This window comes from Anabrus simplex, chromosome 6, assembly GCF_040414725.1.
Source record: "Anabrus simplex isolate iqAnaSimp1 chromosome 6, ASM4041472v1, whole genome shotgun sequence".
NCBI lineage: Eukaryota > Metazoa > Arthropoda > Insecta > Orthoptera > Tettigoniidae > Anabrus > Anabrus simplex.
Window position 1 is genome coordinate 55,606,811 of NC_090270.1, and position 24,765 is coordinate 55,631,575.

Consider the following 24,765-nt stretch of genomic DNA (forward strand, 5'->3'; position numbering starts at 1 on the left):
GAACTGTCCCGGCATTTACCTGAAAGTAAAAATGGCAAACCACAGAAAACCATACTCAGGACATACCATTACGCGGCCACTCCGTTCGGTATCGCTTCTTACCTGCACTATTTTTTTTTTAAATCTGAATGCAAAATAGACGTAACATGTTTAAAATATGGAAGATAATTTCGTTTGGCTAAAATTCTTTACCGTACTTATTGTCATTAATTAATTATCACCTAATTTTGGGTTTTCATGATCCTTTTTCTTGCGCATTTACGTTTAAATATCTGTCAGCCACTAAATCAGCTGATTATCTCTCATAAGAAGGGGCGAATGGAACATCTCTGTCTTGTGGAAAGATAAGATTTCTTCGCGCGGAAAGAGGAGGCGGGAGTTAGGGCATGCGCTCTCTCTGTTTGGTGCAAGGAGTGGACTACCACTAGACGCTCGTCATAACAATGGCCTCGGCGTCTCGTCTCGCTCTCCCTGCCCAACTCGTTAACTCGAGTTTCCTTACTCGCTTCTTTCACGAGATATTGCGATTGTCTCGCTCTCCCTGCCCTACCCGGTCGATTCGATCAACTCGAGTTGGTAGTGTTTCTGAATACGAGTGACTCGAGTTGAAGTTTTCGACTCGTTAATATTGTGATAATGATATTTCAATGAAATGAAAGAATCCCAACATGTTATGCCATGTCGTATGATGATGACGATAATTGTTGTTCAAAGGGGCCTAACTCTTGGTCATCGGCCCCTAATGGAACGAAATGTTATGACAATTTAAAAATCCATGATCCTCCACTGACCAGAATTAGAAAACTTGAGGACGAAAAATGAATGGGTGGATATGAAGTTAAAACAATCAGTGGATCCGACCCGCAATGCCCCACATTCCCAGAAACTAGCGTTAAACAATAGTTTTACTGACCAATGGACTGCTTCTAAAGCACAATACTGAATCGATGATGCTTGTAGTCAAAACGGGTCCAAAATCCAGGTCATCGGCCCCCCCCCATAATGGTACTTATCGCTAGGAAGGTAGAACCATGCTATGTGCCATGTTGCGGTACTAATCAAAAGTAGCGTAGACTCGCAGTACTCCAAAGATTATGGCAATATTCACAGGTAATGTAATGCGCACATGTAACACAGACATATGGTTTCGCACATTGCGGCACTATTTACAGGCAACCCAAACCTATACAGGCAACGCAAACCTATGGCGTTCCTCACATAAGTGCACTAACCACAGGGACTCACACTATCCCGTGGTGTTCCTCACATAGTGGGTACTAAGCATAGGCAAGGCAGAACCATTGTGTCGCTCATATAGGGATACGAATCACAGGTACTGTAAAATGGACCCTGAGCTACACACTGTCGCTACTAATCACAAACCTATTTTGTACCTAACATAGTGGTACTACGCGCAAGTAAAAGAGACCCATGGTGTTCCCTGCGTGATGCTACTAATTACAAGTAGTCTCATGGTTCTAATTTGATCATCCCTTGGTCGCCCCTTTAAGTCGCCTCTTACGACAGGCAAGGGATACTGGAATGTATTCTTCGTCTGCGTCCCCCACCCACAGGGGGTCATGTCATATGTGAAGTGATTATGAGTGGAATATTTTAGGATCTTCGATAATATGCCGAATGATGTGTTAATATGTAGAGCTTATACATTATCATACGGAGTTAGAATAATGTTAGATATGTAGATGACGGCACACAGAAGACATGTTAATGTTAGTTAAGAAGATATTGATCCAATGACATGAACAGTCGAGAATAAAGTGATTCAATGCGTCAAAATAAGTTATATGTGCGGAATATTTGAAAGATAGGAAGATATATGATATGAAATGGGAAATGAAGAAGATTTTATGATGTTATATGAGTGTAATGAGGAATAAATTGAAGGAATATATATTGCTACGATGATATAATAGATGTAATGGAATATTTGAAGACAAGTATGAGATTATTGACGCAAACTAGGATCGTATATGTTTATGATGCAATGGCATTGTTTTTGGTCGATGATAGTGATGACGTATTGCAACATTTATAAAATATTATGGCAGGATAAGATCATCAAAAGGAATGCTTATTAAATAAGTTGTTCATTAACTTGATCATTTTAACTTGGCATTTCTACTGTAAAATCACATTTTCTTAAAAATTAATTATGGCCTGCATGGGTTAACATGGATAATTATTACTACTTTCTATAGAAAATATAAATGAATAGATATCACATATCTTTGAGAATGATATTCCATACATATTTAATTAATTTGCATGAGGTCACATACTGATTTTTAGACACAATTGAGAATCTAAATGGTAGGTTATGTTCAATGACTGATTTATGTTGGAAAGTGAGTTAATATATGACATAATATTGGTCAATATTTTAATTTCAAATGAATAGTAGCACATGTTTGCTATTGAGTACAAAAATTAACATTTTCCAGAAGCTTAACTTGTGATACTCCGAAAGATGTCCTATAGAACTTGTCCTAAGAAAAACTAAACGAATTGACAAAAAAACACCTAATGTACATAAATAATTGTAAGAAATAACTTAACCATTAATTTCCCACGCAGATATGCATTTATTTTATGTTTCTTTGTAGAATATTGTATGAAAGTAAGATAATACTTCATTTCAACTGTGATTTTTTTATATGCGACGGAGATAACAGTGATCATTAACGATAATTTAAACCTCCAGATCAAATGTTAATTAATCGATTTATGAATTTTAACTTCACAATTTCATTTTCTTTACCCACATTTTTATATATTTTTAGAATAAATGATATAAGTTACGATGTATATGAGACGTTATTTATAATTTAGATAGTAATGTAAGGTAAATTAGAATCAAGGCGTTGGATTATCAATCTTCTTGCAGCCCAACAACACGTTGGATGGAGACGTCCATCTTGATTAATGATAGATAAAATGTTAGTTAGCGTATCGGCATTATCTTGATCCCAAGTAAAAAAATATATTATGAACCCTGAGAGACTGTTCAGGATTTCTTTTACGTGACCCAACCTGAATGCAGGAAGGGTGCACTATACTGGCATATTTGTGATACTAATGCCCTGTAAGCTCAGTATGCAAGCGAGTATGACCACACCCGACAGTTGCTATAGTCCATTCAAAAAACTAGGTTCCAGTGACGTGAAGAGCATACGAAAGAGTGAACCGAATGAGTAATATACTCCAATCTAATCTCAATACAAGCACACACTCACCGTTCCACCGTAGCGCATGTGGCTACATGTTAGCCTAGCAATTAACGAGACACATCATCGATGGTTCGAATCCTACATCTTTCAATATTTTTTGCATCAATATGATATTTTAATACTAAGGCACAGGCTAGTGTGTGCCACATGCAAACAGTAGAACGCCACTGTTATTGGCATTGTGTGCTGCACTGCCATACGCTTGAATGAGGCACTTCAGTCATTCGTCATATTTTTCACGGATGAATATATGGACATACTCCTTATCTATGGGGAAGCAAGAAAAATTGTGTGCTAAGCACTACGTCTGTACCAGAAAAGATATCCAGACAAGCGACATCAGACTGCAGACTTTACGAAGTACTGAAAGAGTGTACGGACAGCAGGCGTAATTCAAAGAGTACCACCTGTCTGAGAGAAAACTGTAACATCTGGTGAGAATGAGGAAGCAGTTCTGGACACAGCTAGCAATAATCCACACACCAGTACATGGGCAACTGCACAACAGTTGAACATCAGCTAGCCATCCGTATGATGAATACTGCATGCATATAAATATCTCCCTTACCATCTACAGCTACACCAAGACCTTCATTTCGAAGGTCGAATGAATTTCTGTCAGTGGCTATTAGGAAATGTGGAAAATAATGCAGCATTCCAGTCGAAAATCTTGTTCTCGGACGAATCGCTAATGGAACTGCCAACCACCACAACATGCACTCTAGGGGTGCTGACAATCCTCGCTGGGTGTGACAGGCAGCCTATCAAGTATAATAGGGAGTGAATGTATGGTGTGGAGTCTTGGGTTATCGCCTTATCGGACCGTACTCCTTCGAGGGTCATTTAACAGGCACACGCTACGTGCACTTTATCTGCCATGATCTTCCACTTCTGCTGGAGGATGTATCACTTGGAGAACATTTAGCGATGTGGTTTCAACAGGATGGAGTGCCACCACATTCAATATTAGCCATCCATCACCATCTGAATGAGAGACATCCAGGAACACGGATAGGGAGAGGAAGACCTTTTCTTTGGCCTGCCACATCACCGAATTTAACGCTACGGTACTTCTTCCTGTGGGGAAATTTGAAACAAATAGTTTACACTCAAGCACCAGAAGATTCCGAGCACATCCAGCAACTCATCACTAAAACTTACAGATACATAACACCGGCCATACTTTGGCATACTAGAAGGCCTATTAAGCAGCGGGCCGAGATGTGCGTAAACCAAGCAGGTCATTACATCGAGTATATACAACCGTAGCTAAAATTTGTCAGTGTAGTTTGGTTCCCCCTACTTCCTATTCCGTATTACGTAGGGCCACACGCACTGTCATCCATTAAAAATATGCCTAAAAGAAGATATTTCACGTAAACTGGGGTACGAGTTACAAACTTCTTTTTTTTTAATATTCTCGGCCCAGATTTAAACCTCCCTGCTCACATGCAAGACCTGCCCACTTTTCTTGCCCTTAGCAACTATGCTATAGTGCACTGCGACATAATGTATGCAGATTATAGCTCATGCAATAATTTTAACGCTGTCACAATGCCCACTTCGTGTTTCACGGATGTTTCATTTCCATATAATTTACAGAGCGCACTCGTAATAGCAATTGTTTAATAATATTACAGCATAACGTCTTCCTATTACGGTTAGGTGGTAAATACAAGATAGCTGCTTGTTTTGCTGTGCGTACCAGAAAGGCCGATGTTTTTATGAAATGTATAAAACGGCCAGTTAGTTGAGCTGCATAAAAAATATAAGGCGGGCACAAGAGAATCACCCGGTATATTTGTAATCCCACACAGTTATCGAAAGTGCACTACTCCTTTCTTGGAGCGAATGGACAAAATAGCAGCTGAGAAAAGATTGCTAACTATAAAAACACTGAACATTGCTTAAGTATGCCATCGCTTTATATGTTCTTTCAGCATGTTGTTACGAAAATACATTTTGCCACAGTGTTGACATACAATTTTTCTCTCTGCGTGGGCAAATACCATATGAGTTAGAACATTACTCTCATGGAAGTATGCTTTTCCACAGATTTTACATAAATATGATCTGATTTTCAAGTGCACCTTCAAAATATGATCCTTGACTCTGATTTTCGAGCCAAATCTTTCCCCACAGTCATGACAAGAAAAAGGTTTATCATGCTTTAGCATGTGCAATGTGTAGAGACCGGCAGACTTACATACTGATCCGCAACGTTCACAAATTAATTTGGTACCGGTACAATGGGTCTTTAAATGTTGATTTGCAGAGCCTTGTAAGGTAAATCTTCTATCACAAAATTTGCACCAAAATGGGAAGAGATTAAAATGCTTTCCTATGTGTTTAACAATAGACGTTCTGGTATTCAATGTTGCCTTACAAATCTGACAATCATATTGTGAATCATTCAAAACAATAAATGGCTTAAAGAAAGACCTATTTATTACATTACTACCAGTGTAAAAGTTTCCTGAAGGTAATTCGACTCTGATACCTATCATATTAATTTTGGGGTTCTTACCTGATGTTTCACAAATTCTTTCTGAATATTTTTTACACATCAATCTTGCTTCGTCAAGGGTTGTAGGTTTCAATTCAGTTTCTGTTGATTTCACATCGGTTGTATTACTGGAGGTTGAATTATATATTACAGGACAATCATTGTCATCAATAGAGGGAACATTACAATTGCTTTCTTGTGCAGTTTCTGTTCGTTTGCCCTTGGCCAGCAATGATTTCTTATTCTTTTCCAGTTTTTTAAGAACATTATCACAAGTGTTTGTATTGTGTATTGAAACAAAATCAGCTGAAGATAGCTTGTTAATACTGGAATCTGAACAGTCTAAGGTAACTGTAATTTGAGGTGTTACATGAAGAGTGTTCGTCTGTCCTCCATGATTATGCTGTTTAAAAATATGATCTGTCAATGAATTCTTACAAGAGAAAATGCTACCACAATCATGGCAACTGAAACTGTTATCACATTCACTACTACCATGATCACCACCACCATTACCTTCATTATCATTATCATGTAATTTACCCCAAATGTTCACTGTGTCACTATCGGAAACAGGATTATTTAAAGCTGAAAATTTTGCTTTCTCTACCAGTGTACTACTTATTTCTTCCTTGGATACAGACTTTCTTAGATGGGTATCTGTACCTTCCTTTTGCAGTGTAGCTCTCCCCTCTTTTTCTACATTTTCATGAGCACTTAACAAATTTCTTAAAATTGTATGCTGGAAATTACTTGCCCCTGTATTAACCAACAAAATTCTAGCTTGATTTATGCTCTCTGACAAATTTCTTCCTGAAGAACTTTCATTTATTTGTTGTTGTGAAACATGATTATCAATGTAAACTGATAGTAAAGCTTCCTGGTTCTTTCCACAGGACAGCATGGAAATGCTCTTCTCCACTTGTTGTGTACCATCTAATGACACTCCTCTCTGAATTTCACTCTCTGATACAACACTTCTTACAGGAGAATATCTACCTTCTGCTGTACTTGTACAAGTCAACTGACTATCTGTTCTGTCCAATAACACATTTTCAGGACTTTCATCATGTGATATAGAAATGATGGGACTACTCCTATTCTCCTGTACAGCACTGCTATTTATATGGTCCACTGAGGCTTGTTTTTCTATAACAAGTTTTGTTTGGAGGACATCCTGAAGCTTTCCCTGCTGTGCTAGAGAATCGTCTATCAAGTCTGGAGAAGTTGCTTCCAGATGATCACTCATCTTCACACTAGGAGATCCAGAACTCCTTCCATCTATACCCTCACCACTATCACAATCCTGTAATATAGACACATTTCTCCTAACAATTTCATCAACACATAGCATTTTAACAGTTGTATCAGTTTCCTGTTTATGGTCCGATCTAACACTAATCTCTGAATTACTGGATGATTCAGCATTGATTTTCCTATAGTGATTCTGTACTGTTCTGCTATTTACAGCGTCTAATGTGGCTTCTTTATCTATGATAGGTTTTGTGTTGAGGACATTTTGAAATCTCACCTGCTGCCCTAGAGTCAAGTCTGAAGACACTGCTTTCCAATGATCACTCTTCTGCACATTAAGAGATACTGCACTCCTACCCTCAGCAATTTTACAATCCTGTAATACTAACATATTTCTCTCAACAATAGCATCTACCGTTTCAGACAGACACAGTTTTTTAACAATTTTATCTGATTCTTGTTGATCATCTAATCTAACACTAACATTTGAATTTTTGGATGGTTCAGCACTGATATCCCTATTGACGTTTCGATATGACACCCGACTTCCAGCTGATGATGCAACAGTCGAAGTCAATACTGTACGACTGTTCCCGTCCAAACATACCAGTTCTTTCTTAATGAAAGGCACATGTTCTAGTTTTATTCTTTTATTCCCTGAAGCACTGTTCGAAGTGTCTTGAGTTGTCTGATGGGTGATGAAGTTTAAACTGCAATGTGGGGGATGCGATGTTCCAATGTTGACTTGATCCTTCCACAAGGTGGCTCGTTCATCTCTGCGCTAAAGTAGTATAAAATTAAACAGAAAAACTTTTTAAGCTCAGATATAGGCCTACATACTAATATAAATATGCTTAAAATCTAAATGAATCCATGATCACTAAAAAGCATTTTGACCCACATTTGTTTAATTGCAGTGAACATTTTGGTTGGTGTTGAAATTTAATCTATATGGTAAATGGGTGCCCAGAGGAGTGGCAATTAGTAAGTAAATAATTTCTGTGAGTAACGAGAGGAGCCTTGTCTATGAAGAGTTGCCTTTCAACATTCTCTTGTCAGGATTCCATACTTTGTGTACCAACAAGTAACAAACACTTTTATGGGATGACATGATTCCAAAACCGGTAAAAATGATTATGTTTAACAGCTATTTCATAGCAATATTGACCTATGGTATTGAAGCGTGCACTCTCACAAAAAGGGATTCATCAAGACTGCAAGCATCAGAGATGAAATTTCTTAGATCCACCATCCAGAAGACCAAGATGGACAAGTTAAGAAAAGAGGAGGCGAGGAAAGAACGTGGAATAAAGGCATCCCTATTAGACCGAATCGGCACATACAGACTACGGTGGTACGGGCATGTGATGAGGATGGAGCCTACAAGAAAAGCCAGAATAAATTTGGAAAGACAGGTGGAGAGGAAAAGACCTGCAGGAAGACCTAAAACCCATGGATGGACATGATTAAGGTTGATCTAGTTACCAGAAGATGGACAGTGGATGATGTTCTCCACAACACGTTGTATATGGACAGGAAGAAGTGGAAGAGGCTCATTAACAGTACCCGGGAAACTGGAACTGTACAATGATAATGAAGAATGATGTACCACACAGCCTAAAAAGAAGCACAACATAAAAGTATTATTACACGATTCAGTATGAAGAGAAATGCCTGCCTCTGTTCCTCCAATAACACTCTCCAATGGTGACGTCGAATTTGCAGAAGCAAAAAACCCACAGAACTGATCTGTCGCCAGAAGGCCATCCTGTTATTTATGATGTCATCTGTGATCTTCAGTGTTTATAGATCGCATGATATATCTTGTGGCCAACCGGAGGTGTGTTTTAATTTGGGGATGTAATCAAAAATCTTCTTGGTTAGCCTGTCCTTGTCTATTCTTTTAAGGTAACCATAAAATTGTTGTCTTTTAATTGTATATGTAATTTTCTCTTTATTGCAGTACAGATCTACATATTTTCTTTTCATCTTAATATCTTTGTACTTATGAAGTATTTTCCTTTCTTCATTTTTCCAGTAAATTAATTTAGTTGGTGAAGAAGGTGAAGCAAAGTTTAAGGAGCTCCAACCAAACACATTATTGTATTCAGCAATCAGATTCTAACATCATCATTATCATCATGTCTGGCTCCATGGCTGGCGTGATTAGCGTGCTGGCCTTTGGCCCAGCAGGTCCCGGGTTCGATTCCCGGCTGGGTGGAGGATTTTAACCTTAACTGGTTAATTTCAATGACTCTGGGGCTGGGTGTGTGTGTCGTCTTCATCATTAGAATCCATCATAGGTAGGGCCCCATCCTCATAGACACGCAGGTCGCCTGTACAGCGTCAACTCGAAAGATCTGCACCAGGCCTCTTCGGAGACCACACGCCATTAATGATCATCATCATCATATAGAGCCGTTTCCAACCACACGCTGGGTCTTCTTAGAACATACAGTAAGCCTCACCATAATTTTCTGTTGATCCACAACTTCTCTTCTGTCACTGTCATCCAGCTCCCTCCTCTTGCCTCGGTGCCCTTCTTTACATCTTGCAGCTGTCTGTTCCTCGGTCTTCCTCTAGGTCTCCTTCCCTTCAACTCCATTTCTAACATTTTTCTTAGTATCCTCTCTTCTCCCATTCTCTTAACATGTCCATACCACTGCAGCCTTGATTTTTCTATCTTTTCCTGTAGGGGAACCTCATTTTACAAATTCTCTCATTTTTTACTCTGTCCATTCTTGTTAAACCTAATCGACACCTTTGAAACTTCATTTCCACTGCTTGTATTCTGACAAGTTATCGTTTGTGGACATTTTCCTCATGTTTTACATTAATGGATATAATTTGAATTATATTTAATTATGTACCAAATGGAGTGGTTGTGCATGTTGATGTATGAGACCAGTAGGTTTGAACCCCACCGCTGGCTGTCCTGGGAATGGTTTTCAGTGGTTTAACATTTTCACTTCCAGGGAAATGCCAGGACAGTTCCTATCCACAGGCCACAGCTGATTCCTTCCACCTCTTTACCCTAATTTATTCACCATCATTCATTTCATCATCATTAGCTCCTCAACTGAGGTTGGCGACAGTAACTGCATCCGGCCATAATTTCATCTTACCTCACCCCCAACACCATACCAGGAAACAGAACTAAGGTAGGGGGACCAGATTTTGAAAATGAAAAAAGGGACACTCAGAAAATGGGACTAACGGGTAGACAGACATATTTAATTACATGTCACTCTCAATTATCCAGGGAGAAAATAGTTACACGCCAGTTACATCACAGCGCTGAAAATAGTTAAGATCATGAAAGCCATTTGCAGATGGGGAATTCATCAATGAGTGTTTGGTTGATGCAGCAAAATTTCTCTGTCCCACAAATCCAGCAAGTTTGAAAACACTGGTTTTTCCCACCAAACGTAACACAATCACATCCAAGCCATGGCTAGTGAGGAAGCAGACAGCTGTTAAATAAAGTTAAGGATTTTGCTGCTTAGGATGAATCAACAGATATATCTGATACTTCACACTTAGTCATTTACCTTACATCCAAGGTGTCAATAGTGACACTACAGAGGATATTTTAGACATGTGTCTATGAGAGACACCATAACTAGTACAGGTATCCTCCAAGTCACAAAAGATGCAATCAATGCAGTCAGCTTGGATTGGAATTGGTGGGTGTCAATCATCAGTGACAGAACACCGGCCAAGTGAGGCGATCAAAAAGAACTCGCTGATTTGTTGTGGGAAAAACTTGGGCACAATGAAACCACTTTACCCAGCTTTCATTGCATTTTTCATCAACATGCACTTTGTGAAGTAAGCGAAGCCAGGATCTGGAATGGAAGTTTGCAGTATACACTGTGAATTACCTCAAGTCCTACCAACTTAGGAGATGGCTAAGAAGTTGTGCCACCAATTGACATGCTGGCAATTTAAAAAAAATTTAATTCAAGAAGAATATGGTGACATCATGGACACTTTTGAAAAGTTCTTATTTGAGAACGATAGTTGACTTATTGCAATGGAAAAACAAGAATTAGCCACAATGGGAAGATTTTACATTCATAGTTGATAGTACCAATCACGTTCTCAACATTAGAATGCAAGGTAAAAAAACATTTCTAGTATGATCGAAATGTGGAGTCATGTGACATAAAGCTTACATTATGGGTATGTCACTTGGACATGGAAATGCAGTACATTAAATTCTGTCTATGAATGTGCTACATTTTCCTATTAAACATGTAATTATAGAACTCAGACAGCAATTTTCTAAATTATTTCATGATATTGCTAAACTGTTTCTCTGTTTAAAACATACGGTAGACTATGCATTGTATCAGTCAATGATGCTCTAGATCACTTCTAACTAATTTCCAATATTACTTGCCACTTCAAGCCAAGTTTTGCTTTGTTTAAAGCATGAGAGAACTTGATGAAAATTGTCCATGCCTCCATCATGGGACTGATAAATCTCTGTCAATATTTGGTTCAACATAAGTGTGTGATTTTATTTTTTCTGCTCGCACGGAACATCAGATGTCACTGTTCCATGCAAGCATGTCCAGTGAAAGCTTGCTGGAAATAACTTCCAACACTTCTCTGACAAGCTGCCATTAACATCATAATTTGTTGTGCTATGAAAACTTACTGTATTTGTGTTCTTTACATCCTGTTTAATATAATTTATTCTACACACATTATCAAATTTTATGGATAAAACACAAAATAAGATTTGTATTTATAAAAAATAAAAACAAATTAACAAAAAAATGTTACTCCACATAAATCCAGGCAACTTTTGACACCCCATTCAATGGACAATCCTACAGAGTTCGATAGCTACAGTCGCTTTAGTGCGGCCATTATCCAGTATTCGGGAGATAGAGGGTTCGAACCCCACTGTTGGCAGCCCTGAAGATGGTTTTCCATGGTTTCCCTATTTCACACCAGGCAAATGCTGGGGCTGTACCTTAAATAAGGCCAGGGCAGAGGATATCACGTGCGTATTCCACATGGCCCCTACCAACAGGAGGAAGAACACCACGCAGTAAACAAACAAAACCAATTAATTAATGACAATGAGATTGCCTAGTGATAACATAACAAAATAAAAAGACGTCATTAAAATGTAGCAACCAACGAAGCAAAAAAAATTAAACAAGAATTTTCCACAAAGCAACCTAATTTCAAAACTCAAAGCTCATTAATAAAGACCATTAAGAGCAAAATAAAAAGAGAATCTGTTGGGTTGCTGTTATCATTTGAGTCATCAGTCCTCAGACTGGTTTGATGCAGCCCTCCATGCCACCCTATCCTGTGCTAATCTTTTCATTTCTACATAACTGTTGCAACCTACATCTGCTCTAAATCTGCTTGTCATATTCATACCTTGGTCTGTCCCTACCGTTCTTACCACCTACACTTCCCTCAAAAACCAACTGAACAAGTCCTCGGTGTCTTAAGATGTGCCCCATCATTCTATTCCTTCTCGTCAAATATAGCCAAATCAATCTCCTCTCACTAATTCGTTTCAGTATCTCTTCATTCGTGATGTGATCTATCCATCTCACGTTCAGCATTCTTCTGTAACACCTCATTTCAAAAGCTTCTCTTCCTTTCTGAAATACTTATCGTCCACATTTCACTCCCATGCAATGCAGAGTACTTTACTTCCATTTGATCTGAAGTGTCCACGCTACCTTTCGTTGCATTGTAATCTAATACCGCATGATGTTTCTGTGTACAGTCGTCTACAGAAGCAGAGTCGTGCATAGAGGAAAGCATCCTTCAAAAAAAACCTTCTAATTCCTATATCAATGTTCGAAGTGAGCAAATTTCTTTTACTTAAGGAAGGCCTTCTTTGTTTGTGCTAGTCTGCATTCTATGTCCTCCTTACTTCTGGCATCGTTTGTAATTTTACTACCCAAGCAACAATATTCATCCACTTTCTTTAAGACTTCATTTCCTAATTTAATATTTCCTGCATCACCTAACTTCATTCAACTGCACTCCATGACTTTTTTTTTTTTTGTTTTTATCTTGTACTCCTTACCTAAGAATCCACCCACACCATTCAGCAATTTCTTCAGATCCTCTGCAGACTCAGATAAAATAACAATATCAACAGCAAATCTCAGAGTTTTGATTTCCTCTCCTTGGATTGTAATTCCCTTTCCAAATTCCTCTTTGCTTTTCTTTACTGCCTGTTCTATATAAACATTGAAAAGGATGGGGAACAAACTGCAGCCTTGCCTCACTCCTTTCTGAATTGCTACTTCTTTTTCAAAACCCTCGATTCTTATCACTGCAGACTGTAGATAATTCTTCGTTCTCAGTATCTGATCCCAAGCGCCTTCAGAATCTCAAATAGCTTGGTCCAATAAACATTATTGAATGCCTTTTCTAGATCTATGAACGCCATGTACGTGTGCTTGTTTTTTTAAATTCAATCCGCTAATAAAACCAGACAAAAAGCCAGGATTACTTCATGTGTTCCTACATTTCTTCTGAAGCCAAACTGATCTTCTCCCAACTCAGTTTCAACTTGTCTTTCCATTTTTCTGTAAATAATACATGTTAAAATTTTGCAGGTGTGAGATACTAAATTAATGGTGCAGTAATTTTCAAACATGTCAGCGCTAGCTTTCTTGGCAATAGGCATAACATTCTGACAAAAATCAGATGGCACTTTTCCTGTCTCATACATCTTACACTAAATGAAATAATCTCGCCATGCTGGTTTCTCCTAACACAGTCAGTAATTCAGAAGGAATATCTTTGATTCTAGGTGCCTTGTTCATATCTAGGTCTCTCAAAGCTTTGTCGAATTCTGACCTCAAAATTGGGTCTCTCATTTCATCAGCATCAACAGCCTCTTTTTGTTTCAAAACCAGATCATCTACGTATGTACATTGATACAACTGTTGGATATGTTCCTGCCATCTTTCTGCTTTGTCTCCTCTTCCTAGAAGTGGTTTTCCATTCGATCTCTTAATATTCATACACATAGTTTTCCTTTCTCCAAAGGTTTCCTTGATTTTTGTACATGCAACATCTACCTTTCCAAGGACCATACAACCTTCAACATCCTTACACTTCTCCTTCAGAATCTAATCATCACAAAAGTGGATAAAGGGAACACAACAGTTATAATGAAAAAAGTCATTAACAATGGAATACAAAAGAAAAAGGTGCAACCCAACCAAGATAATTCTAAGTTATATAAAACAAGAAAAAAAGAAGGCTTCATCTTCACAAACGAAGAAAAAGAAAAACTTATCATTATAAATCTCAGAACCCCTATACTAAGACTCCTCCCTACGATACATAAATACTAGTGTTCCATCAGACCAATAGGATATTTAAAAAACACACCAAGTTGCAACGTAAGCAAACTACTCAACTAAATTCTATAAGGAAAGATTTCAATCAAAGATGACAGGTCGATTAAAAACTCATTAGAGCTAACTCAACAAGCTGAACAAAACAGAATGCATAACAATGATATCTTCCAACATCACAAATGTGCCACTAGAAGAAATGGCTAAAATTACAGAGAAAAAAAATCAAAGAAAACAAATTCACTCCAAGAAACAAAGGTCTTGATCAGCCTTATAAAACACAACCTTAACCAATAACACAGGTATGTTCAACACTACATATGTACATTATCAAAGGGAAGGATTACCCATGGGTTCACCGTTATTAGGAATAATAGTGAACAGTTCCTTAAATAATGCTGAAAATTCTTAATGGACGAACATTCCAAAGGTATCTTGCACTGGAACAAATATGTTGATGACATAATATGCTTCTTTGATAGTAATGTCACAGATCTGCAAAACTTACTAAACACCATGAATTCTTTATACAGTTCAATCAAATTTACTGGAATCAGAAACAATCAGGAAGATAGACTTTCTAGACATCATAATTAGTAGCTTTTTTTTTTTTTTTTTAATGTCAGACTGACATAGATAGGTCTTAAGGTAACAGTGAGATAGGAAAGGGCTGGGAGGGGGAAGAAGTGACGGTGGCCATAATTAAGGTACAATCTGGTGTGAAAAATGGGAAACCACTGAAAGCCACCTTCAGCACTGCCGGCCATGGAGCTCAAACCCACTATCTCCCGAATGACACAATCAGTAGAAATAAAGATAACATGTCACACAAAATATGCAAACAGACTCAAACTGCACCAACAACAATAGACAACGAATTCAATCATCCAAACACTTACAAATTAGAAGGACTGAACACAACAACACATACAGCAGTAACCATACCAATGAAAACAAACCAAAAAACTACAAATAATACAATAAATCATGAAAGAAAACAACCAATCACTCAAAACAGTAGACTAGTTTATTAAAAAAAAATTTCCACATTTATTTAGTTCTCAATTTTGTGAACAAAAATATGTTCAAGAGAGCTAACATATTTATTTTAAAAGCAAGTTTTAAAAATAGCATTCAGAACAATCAACACATTAGCCAATGCAACTTAAATAAAGAAGACCATTTCTCCAAATTGGGAACTTAAAAACTTTCTTCAGCTTATTCCAGTTATTTCCGAAGTAACTAGTCACCCAGGCACACTGTGATTTTGGCAGGGGTTTGAAGACTGGATATCCTTCTGGACCCATGATTTTTCAGATAGAAATCTCAAGAGAAAAGATATAAGATTATCCGTCTTTCAATACACTATAAGTAAAATGACATATTTTAGATCATTTCTCTTTTTTTTGCTTTACGTCGCACTGACACAGATAGGTCTTATGGCGACGATGGGATAGGAAAGGCCTAGGAATGGGAAGGAAGCGGCCGTGGCCTTAATTAAGGTACAGTCCCAGCATTTACCTGGTGTGAAAATGGGAAACGATGGAAACCATCTTCATGGGTGCCGACAATGGGGTTCGAACCCACTATCTTCTGGATACGAGCTTAAAGCTGCGCACTCCTAACCGCACGGCCAACTTACTCGGTCATTTCACTATTTAGGGGACCTGTTTCAACACAACCAGGGGTCATCCTCAGCCTTATAATAATAAACATCAGCAAGTTAAACAATATATGTACAATCATTAAAATCCCTTACAGTATACATTATCACAAGACATAAAACACACATTAAAATATATAATGAAAAAGTGGAAGTAACTTAAAACACCAGATCTGAAATTCAAATAAAATGTTGTATCTTAATATTTTCTTGTTTTTCAGTCCTCAGAAGATGGCTAATAAATATAAGAAGACAAAGAGGAGGAGGAGGAATAGATCTGTTAACATAATGCAATAGCCCTGATACCTGGCATCAGACCCTCTACAGTTACAGGTTTATGAGGGATTTTCTCATGCGACAACTACCGATGTATTGATCTTTGTTCCTTCTTTCCATTAACTGCAGACAGGAGCCAATTGGGCTTAGGTCAGATTTACAGCTTTATGGTCTCAAGGCTCTTTATATATATCACCATTCTTCCATACCACTGTCAAGAGTCACCTAATCACAAGAAAAAATAAGAGTATACCTGAGTGAAAATGGATAAACTTCATTATTTAGAAATTATCAGCAAAATTATCTGCACTGCCAAGCAGTTTGCATCCGCCAAGACAATCCGCAGATATCCGCATCTGTGCAGGGCTGTAATTATATGGCTGAGGAAGAACCCTGGTTGGGTTGAAACTGGTCCCTTAAATGGTGAAGTGGTCTAAAATCTTTTCGTTTTACTTATAGTTTACTGAAAGGTGGATAACCTCATACCTATTCTCCTGATTACATGTCAATATGGACACAACATGAAGTTCTTATGAGAAATCTCAACCCAGGATCAACCGGGAGTCAAATCTCAGCCTTCTATGAGGAAATACACAAACTCAAATTCCAAGAACAAAACTCTAATGGCCCATACATCAGCCAAACAAAACGTTATTTCTCCATCAGGCACAAAGAACACAAAAATACAATAAGACGCAACTGACATTCAGCCTTCTGTGGATGCGTATATGACAGCTCCCACCATTTCACAGCTATCAGCACAGATTTTAAATTATATTGCACATTGAAAATAATAGCAGGTCCATTCAGTTTAAATAAATAAATAAATAAATAAATAAATAAATAAATAAATAAATAAATAAATAAATAAATAAATAAATAAATAAACAAACCAACCAACCTCCATGTTCACATATACACACCTGAAAAGTTTCCTGCTATTCTTTCTACTAAATTACATAAACTTACCAATAAAACACAACATTTCACACTCCGTTTAATTTAAGATTTTATTAATTGTTCAATAGATATTCAAAAATCGTTTTTTACACACCATTTCAAACACAAACCAACAGACTATAAGTATGTTTCCATGAAAACCGATGATGTCACTGAAGTGTAACAAGCAGAAAGTCACCAGCAAGACCAAACACCTGGCATATTGCTACAGATCGTGTTACACAGCCTACCCAGGGCAGCCAAGAGCAGAGGAAATACAATATATGGAGAGCATTAATGTCAGCTCAAAAAACATTTCGACATTTATTAAGGCAATGAGCACAGAATTCAACATGAATCGTTTTACCCTTGATCACAATTATATTCCATACTTAATAAAATAAAATAAATGTGATTTGATTGAATCTGAAGATGTTCTTTCGAGAACAGATCATGCCATTCTGTTATTAATTGAATGTTTTCTTTTACAGGTATTTTCTAGTATTTATTAACCTTGCATTTGTTTCAAAAATCACGAGATATATCAGAATATCTTACGATTCATGATTGGTGACGCAACTTGCATCAATTAAAGAATATTTAAAAGATTATACTGCTCTATTACATCATTTCTCTTATTTATTTATGTATTTATACTGCATATTACTGTATCTGAACTTTAGAACACACGACTCTCCATCGTAACTACCTTACACCTCTTCAAAAATTCTGCCCTAAATTATTTGCTCAAAGCACATGCCTTGCTGAATATATTTTAAGGTTAAAAGTTCTTTTCCAGAATTTTTTTTTCTTTTTTTTTTCTTTTGGGGAAGCATTGATCTGAACTGTGCTTTCGTCCTTGTAAATATGCTAAAAAGTCTCACAATCTGCACTACTATGTGCAAATGACAAAATAAAAAACATTACCTTAGAGATTCTTTCATATTTAAGATCACAACCAGCTGAATGCATCTGCCCTGCCAGTGCCCTTTGAGAATCAATTCCCTCCAACTACTTAAAGAATGAGGAAAAAATTATATTTTCAAACAATAATGAAAGCTGCTCTCGAAATCAGGAGGTAAGTCTCTGCGATCAGGAGAATGGGAGGAAGAATCAAAAATCGAGAATCTCCCACTTAAATCGGGGGAGTTGGCATATCTGGGAGTTTTCTCTACTTTTCAAAGATCACAATTCCTCTGCCATGTTTACTAGAAATCATTACTCTTGCCATTGTTCCGTATTGAAAAACAGCTATATCACTAAGTTTACACAAGGAGTACTTTATTACACCACCTATTCAATACAATTCATTCCACTACCAGATTTTAAGGTACATGTTTCGCCCCTCTTTTACAGAGCATGATCATCCTTATTCAATCCTAAAACAAAATTTGGTCTGAGGACCTTATCATATTTACATAAATAGTACTGACGAACTCTTACTAGCGTTGACACTGTGGATTGGTTATGTTTACAGTACCAAGATATTAGATAAAACATATGTACACACACTAAAATCACTTTGAAAAATTAAAATGTTCATCCAAAAGAATTTTGTGTCACATTGTTTCTTAAAAATAAATATGTCTGACTCTGAAATGGATCCTCTTCATAAAAAGCTTAAACAATATGTAACGCTTGGGGACCAGAATATCGAACCCAAGGCATCAATGGATAGGAATGGTATGATAAAACTTATATGTTGAGGTTGACATCTGTTTTTAAAAACATACAGGTTAAAATACGTAGTCAAATTGAAGGTGATGTGGATTAAGTTGTCTTAATATGTTACATATAATTTACAGTTTATTCCACCTACTCAATACTGTACAATAATTGCAATGTCTATAAAAACATTACAATATGTTATCAAGGGACTAGTTTCGACCCTGGGTTATCATCAGCCTAACTAAGATACACTTATGAATTTGCCGGTCCTAAGACAAAATTACATTGTGGGAATAAAATTTAAAAGAATGAACTGTGTATGTGATGCGATAGTGTACATATAAAATGGTGGAGTGATGAATGTAATATGTTAAGTAAAAATCATCATATGATAAGTGCTAGTAGACATTGGAGTGTCAGTCAAAATTGCTACTATAACTATTCATAAGAGTGAGAGATGAGTCCTTATGACAGTCTCATGAACACGTAATTCCCCTTGAAGATGTGGATGTCCGTGGAAAAGAACGTGGTCATTCTGTAATGATACAGAAAGCGAACTTGATGGCATAAAGACATAAAGGTCACCCAGGCAAATAATACTTTTGATTTTCAGATATATAGAAAGCCTATACATTCTCTGGTAACTATATATAATTCCTCATTACACCCCGCTTCCCAGAAACAGGCATCCTTTCATAGTTTAATATACAGAGCATTAAGAATCCCTCTTTCCCCTACTAACTTAAGGACTGAGTTAAACTACATAAGGAACCTTGCCAAACTTAATGGGTTTAAGGTCGAGATGGTAAACCGCTTAATTTATAAAATCAAAAACAAGTTATCCACAAATCTTATACCCGACACACCTAAAAGAACTGAATACGCCACTATCACGTATAGTAGTCCAGTTGTCCACCAAACTGCGAACACTTTCAATAAATGTAATGTGAACATATCCTTCAGAACAGTTTTAACACAACTCAAAACATGTTCTTCAATTATAATAAGATTAATTTTTAACAACAATAGATATTCAGGTTCAGGAGTCTATAGAGTAACATGTTCTCAGTGTGGAATTTCATATGTTGGACAGACTGGATGAAACTTCTATATAAGGTACATGGAACAGTTCAATGCAGAAAACATAACAAATATTCAGCAATGAGCACGCATAATATGAAGCAAACCGGACACCGTTTCACTTCAATAGAATAGGATCTCACAATAATAAGGAATACAGGCAAAGGTAAACTTTTAAATGAATTAAAGAGTATATACAACTTTTTGGACAAAACATATAATAAAGATGGAAATCTCAATGACGACACGGAAGTCAGAAGTCCACTCTGCAAACTTTAAAGCCTAAGTTATTAAATGCGGTCAATCCAAACCATAACAGAGTCACTTGGATATTTAAATCCTTAGAATAAAAAACTCCCTTTATCTCACTGAATACTAAACCTACACTTGCTCCTCCAAACACCCCCCCAACCCCCCCACCCCCACATTAGCATCGGCATGCAAAGCTCCGCCTACCCCCTCTCTCCCTCAGCATTTCCCACCACCTCTATCGCATCGATACAACACTAGGAGTAGGAACTCCAAACAGGCTAATGCTACTAAAACATTAGGACGTACATACTATTTGGTGAATGAGTAAGTACCCATTTTATATAACATATAACATATAACATATTTTTCAGTGAAACTTACACGATCTAATCACACGCCATAAAGTTCGCTTTCTGTTTCATTACAGAATAACCACGTTATTTTCCACGGACGTCCACATCTTCAAGGGGCATTACATGTTCATGAGATTGTCATAAGGACTCATCTCTCACTTTTATGAATAGTTTTAGCAGCAATTTTGACCGACACTCCAATGTCTACTAGCACTTGTCATCATACGATGTCCGACTCGTTGGCTGAACGGTCAGCGTACTTGCCTTCGGTTCAGAGGGTCCCAGGTTCAATTCCCGGCCGGGTCAGGGATTTTAACCTTAATTGGTTAATTCCAATGGCACGGGGGTTGGGTGTATGTGTTGTCTTCATCATCATTTCATCCTCATCACGACGCGCAGGTCGCCTACGGGTGTCAAATAGAAAGACCTGCACCTGGCAAGCTGAACCCGTCCTAGGATATCCCGGCACTAAAAGCCATACGACATCTCATCTCATCATATGATAAATTTTACCTAACATATTAAAACAACTTAATCCACATCGCCTTCAATTTGACCACGTATTTTAACCCTTATGTTTTCAAAAACAGATCTCAACATATACGTTTTATCATACTATTCCTATCCATTGACGCCTTGGGTTCGATAGATATTCTGGCCCCCAAGCGTTACATATTGTTTAAGCTTCTTATGAAAAGGATCCTTTTCAGAGTCAGACATGATTTATTTTTAAGAAACAATGTGACACAAAATTCTTTTAGACGAACATTTTAATTTTTCAAAGTGAGTTTAGTGTCTGTACATATGTTTTATCTAATATCTTGGTACTGTAAACACAACCAATCCACAGTGTCAAGACCAGTAAGAGTTCGTCAGTACTATTTATGTAAATATGATAAAATTTTGTTTTAGGATTGAACAAGGCTGATGATGCCCTGTAAAAGAGGGGCGAAACATGTACCTTAAAATCTGGTAGTTTCTACAAAGGGCTCTAGGAAAGTTTTGCAATGTGAGTGAACGCGTTAGACTTTTTAAAATAATTTCCACCACATTCAATACACTTCTCCATATGTCAAAACTAGTCACTGAACCAACTCTGCCACTTTTCTTCGGTTACATTTTCATACTCTTGATCCCATGCTGCCAGAAGATCCTCGTCGGATGCAAAACGCTGCCCTTTCAGCTTCATCTTCACTTCTGAGAAGAGTGCGAAGTCACATGAGGCAAGATCAGGACTGTATGGAGGGTGATCAAGCACAGTCAACCCTGATCTGGCAAGAAAATCCATTGTTACATTAGCACAATGTGCTGGAGCATTGTCGTGATGCAAGAGCCAAGTGTTTAACTGTGACCTTGGACGGTGCTGCTTGAGAGCCTGGAAGACCTGAAGCAGACAAGTCTCACCATACCACTTTGCAGTAACTGTCCTTTGTGTTTCTAGCACAACTCGAGTCAGGATACCCCGTTTAATGAAGAATACTGCAATCATCCTTTTCTTCACTGACCTTGACTTTCGCACAGTCACAGGAGTACCCTCATCTTCAAACAGCCACACCTTGTTCTGGGATTTTGTTGGGACATCGTAATAATAAGTTTCGTCACCTGTAACGATGCTATTGACGTTACGCGAAGTCTCATTTTCAAACTGTTTTAGCATTTTTGGGCACCATTTCACTCGATGTGCCCTTTGTTCCTCTAAAAGTGAATGGGGCACCCAAAGGGAACAAGTCTTTCTAACATGGAGATGGTCGTGTAGAATTGAATGAATAGCTGGTGCAGGGATGTGGAAGGTCTCTTCTACCTGCAGATATGTCAACCGCCTCTCTTGCTGCAACATTTTCCTCACAGCTTCAATGTTTTCATCAGTCATTGATTCAGACGGTCGCCTAGAACGAAGATAGTCTTCAACCCCAAAATTACCGAGCTCGATAGCTGCAGTCGCTTAAGTGCGACCAGTATCCAGTATTTGGGAGATAGTAGGTTCGAACCCCACTGTCGGCAGCCCTGAAAATGGTTTTCCGTGTTTTCCCATTTTCACACCAGGCAAATGCTGGGGCTGTAGCTTAATTAAGGCCACGGCCACTTCCTTCCCACTCCTAGCCCTTTCCTGTGCCGTCGTCGCCATAAGACCTATATGTGTCGGTGCGACGTAAAGCAACTAGCAAAAAAAAAAAAATTTCCCCTCTGGACTCTTTGTACCAGCAGAAAATTGTTGTCCGATGTGGACAGTCTTTCCCCAGTAAAGGAGTCGTTTGCTCCAGGCACTGGTCAACAGTTAATCCACGAGCAAATCTGTAGCGGATAATTGCGCGATATTCACCTTTAGACCACACTGACATCTTAACTTGCTTTCAATCCCACTGCTTGGTAACAACTGGTGTGGAGGTCATGCCTTGCTGTCTTCTAGACTGGTTTTCATCCCTCACCATAACAGGGGTGTCCAGCCAACCGTTTTTTCGTATTGCAATACTTTCCTAGTGCCCTTTGCATGTTCATTTAACCACAGAACAGTGGAATGAATTGTATTGAATAGGTGGTGTAATAAAATACTCCTTGTGTAAACTTAGTGATATAACTGCCAGGTTTGACGTGCAATCTTGAGATTCGGAGGCCGATGCTCTATCAATGATCCACAAAGGCAGGTACACACCTTAAGTTGTATGCAGCGAAAGTACCGAATGAGAAAACTGAAAATGCTACCATGTATACGTGGACTTACCTTTGTAATAAACATTTCTCGTAGCATAATCTGAGCCTTCCGACAAAGCTCAAAGAAATCCCACAAGGAATCCAACTTTTCAAGACAGTTAACACAAGCATTCTTTGGAAGAGGATCAGAAGCAGAAATCTGTAAACATGAAGGATGCCACTATAAAATCAACTGAATGAACATGAAAAACTTCATATTTTTAGGTACCAGTACTGAGTTTGTAAAACTTTTAAGAACACTAGAGATCATTATTATCCCCTGCATGCACATCACACTGTAGTCCATTTCTGCCCATAGCTTAATAAAAAAGCAGAGCTTTATTATACACTGCTTGCATGCCACACTGTATTCCCATCTGTCCAAAGCTAAATCCAAAAAGTAGACATCTTTAATATCCCCTGCTTGATCACCATAGCGTTGTCTCATCTATTCGCAGCTTAATTGAAAAAGCAAGCAGGCTTGTGGGTTTACATAACTGTTGATATAATGACCTTATCCACAGAATCTCCAATTCTACATAGAATCCAAACCACATTAAAATGACTCTTAATATCAAAAATCCTACATGCACTGTCCAGGATTCAAACTGTGGCCAGCTCTGTAACTATACCAATGAGCTATCAATCCCATCCACCACCACAGCTTAATCAACCCAATTCCTACATAATGTCTTCCACTCCATGAAAACCACCGACCCATCAAACATGTTTATGCCGAAGTGCCCATTTGTGTAATCACAAAATCTATATTAATCCAAGTCCACTAACAATTTTAAAGCAGGTAAGAACAGGGAGTTCACAACCTAGTGCCACACATGCTCCACCAGGCCCAACCTCCGCTGGCTGTGCCACGCCATCTAGCATAATTAAAAGCTATAAGATACTTTGAGCATGTTAACGCCCTAAAATACAACAGATGCCATGGGACAGCACATGGCTGATACTAACCATAAGTTCACTAATATCAACCAAGACATGAAAATTCTCAAAATTATACAAAACGGCCCCCTGCTCAATATTATGGAAAATTGTTTTATCCATCTGGAACAGTTTTTCAATCCTAACTTCAAACATTTCATTTGACCTTTTAATTCCTATCTTCAGTAATCATGCCTCAGATAAAAAGAATTCTTTCTTTCATAATCTATTTAAATTCCCCTCTCAGCAGCAGTCTTTCTTTCCACATCCTTCAGCCCCACCTTAGACACCCCTTCTCTCTTTTTCCCCCCTCCTGCCCCTCCCCTCCTCTCCCTACCTGCCCCTTTGTTTACATTGCCTGCTTCCTATAAGAATACAGTGCTTGTTCCCTACCCACTCCTTTGGTACATGGCCTGCCAGCTTCCTAGAGCAAGTCAGTGCTTGTTCTACATCAGACATTAGAGGTGAGTCTCATAAATAATTTTTCTCCTTTTTAATTTCTTTTCTGTAGGTTTATTCATTCCTAATTCTGGCTATCATT

At 37.9% G+C, this 24,765-nt stretch overlaps 1 protein-coding gene across 1 annotated transcript in view; it reads right to left on the bottom strand.

Moving 5' to 3' along the window:
• Window positions 1-3,491: 3,491 nt before the first annotated feature.
• The window catches only part of LOC136875452 (uncharacterized), a 56,165-nt gene continuing 34,891 nt past the window's right edge, over window positions 3,492-24,765 (bottom strand). Inside the window, exons 2-3 of the mRNA XM_067149002.2 lie at window positions 23,317-23,445; window positions 3,492-7,789 (exon numbers count right to left, since the gene is read on the bottom strand). Coding sequence (XP_067005103.2) covers window positions 5,156-7,789; window positions 23,317-23,445 — 2,763 coding nt within the window. The 3' untranslated portion in view covers window positions 3,492-5,155. The remainder of the gene's footprint in view (window positions 7,790-23,316; window positions 23,446-24,765) is intronic.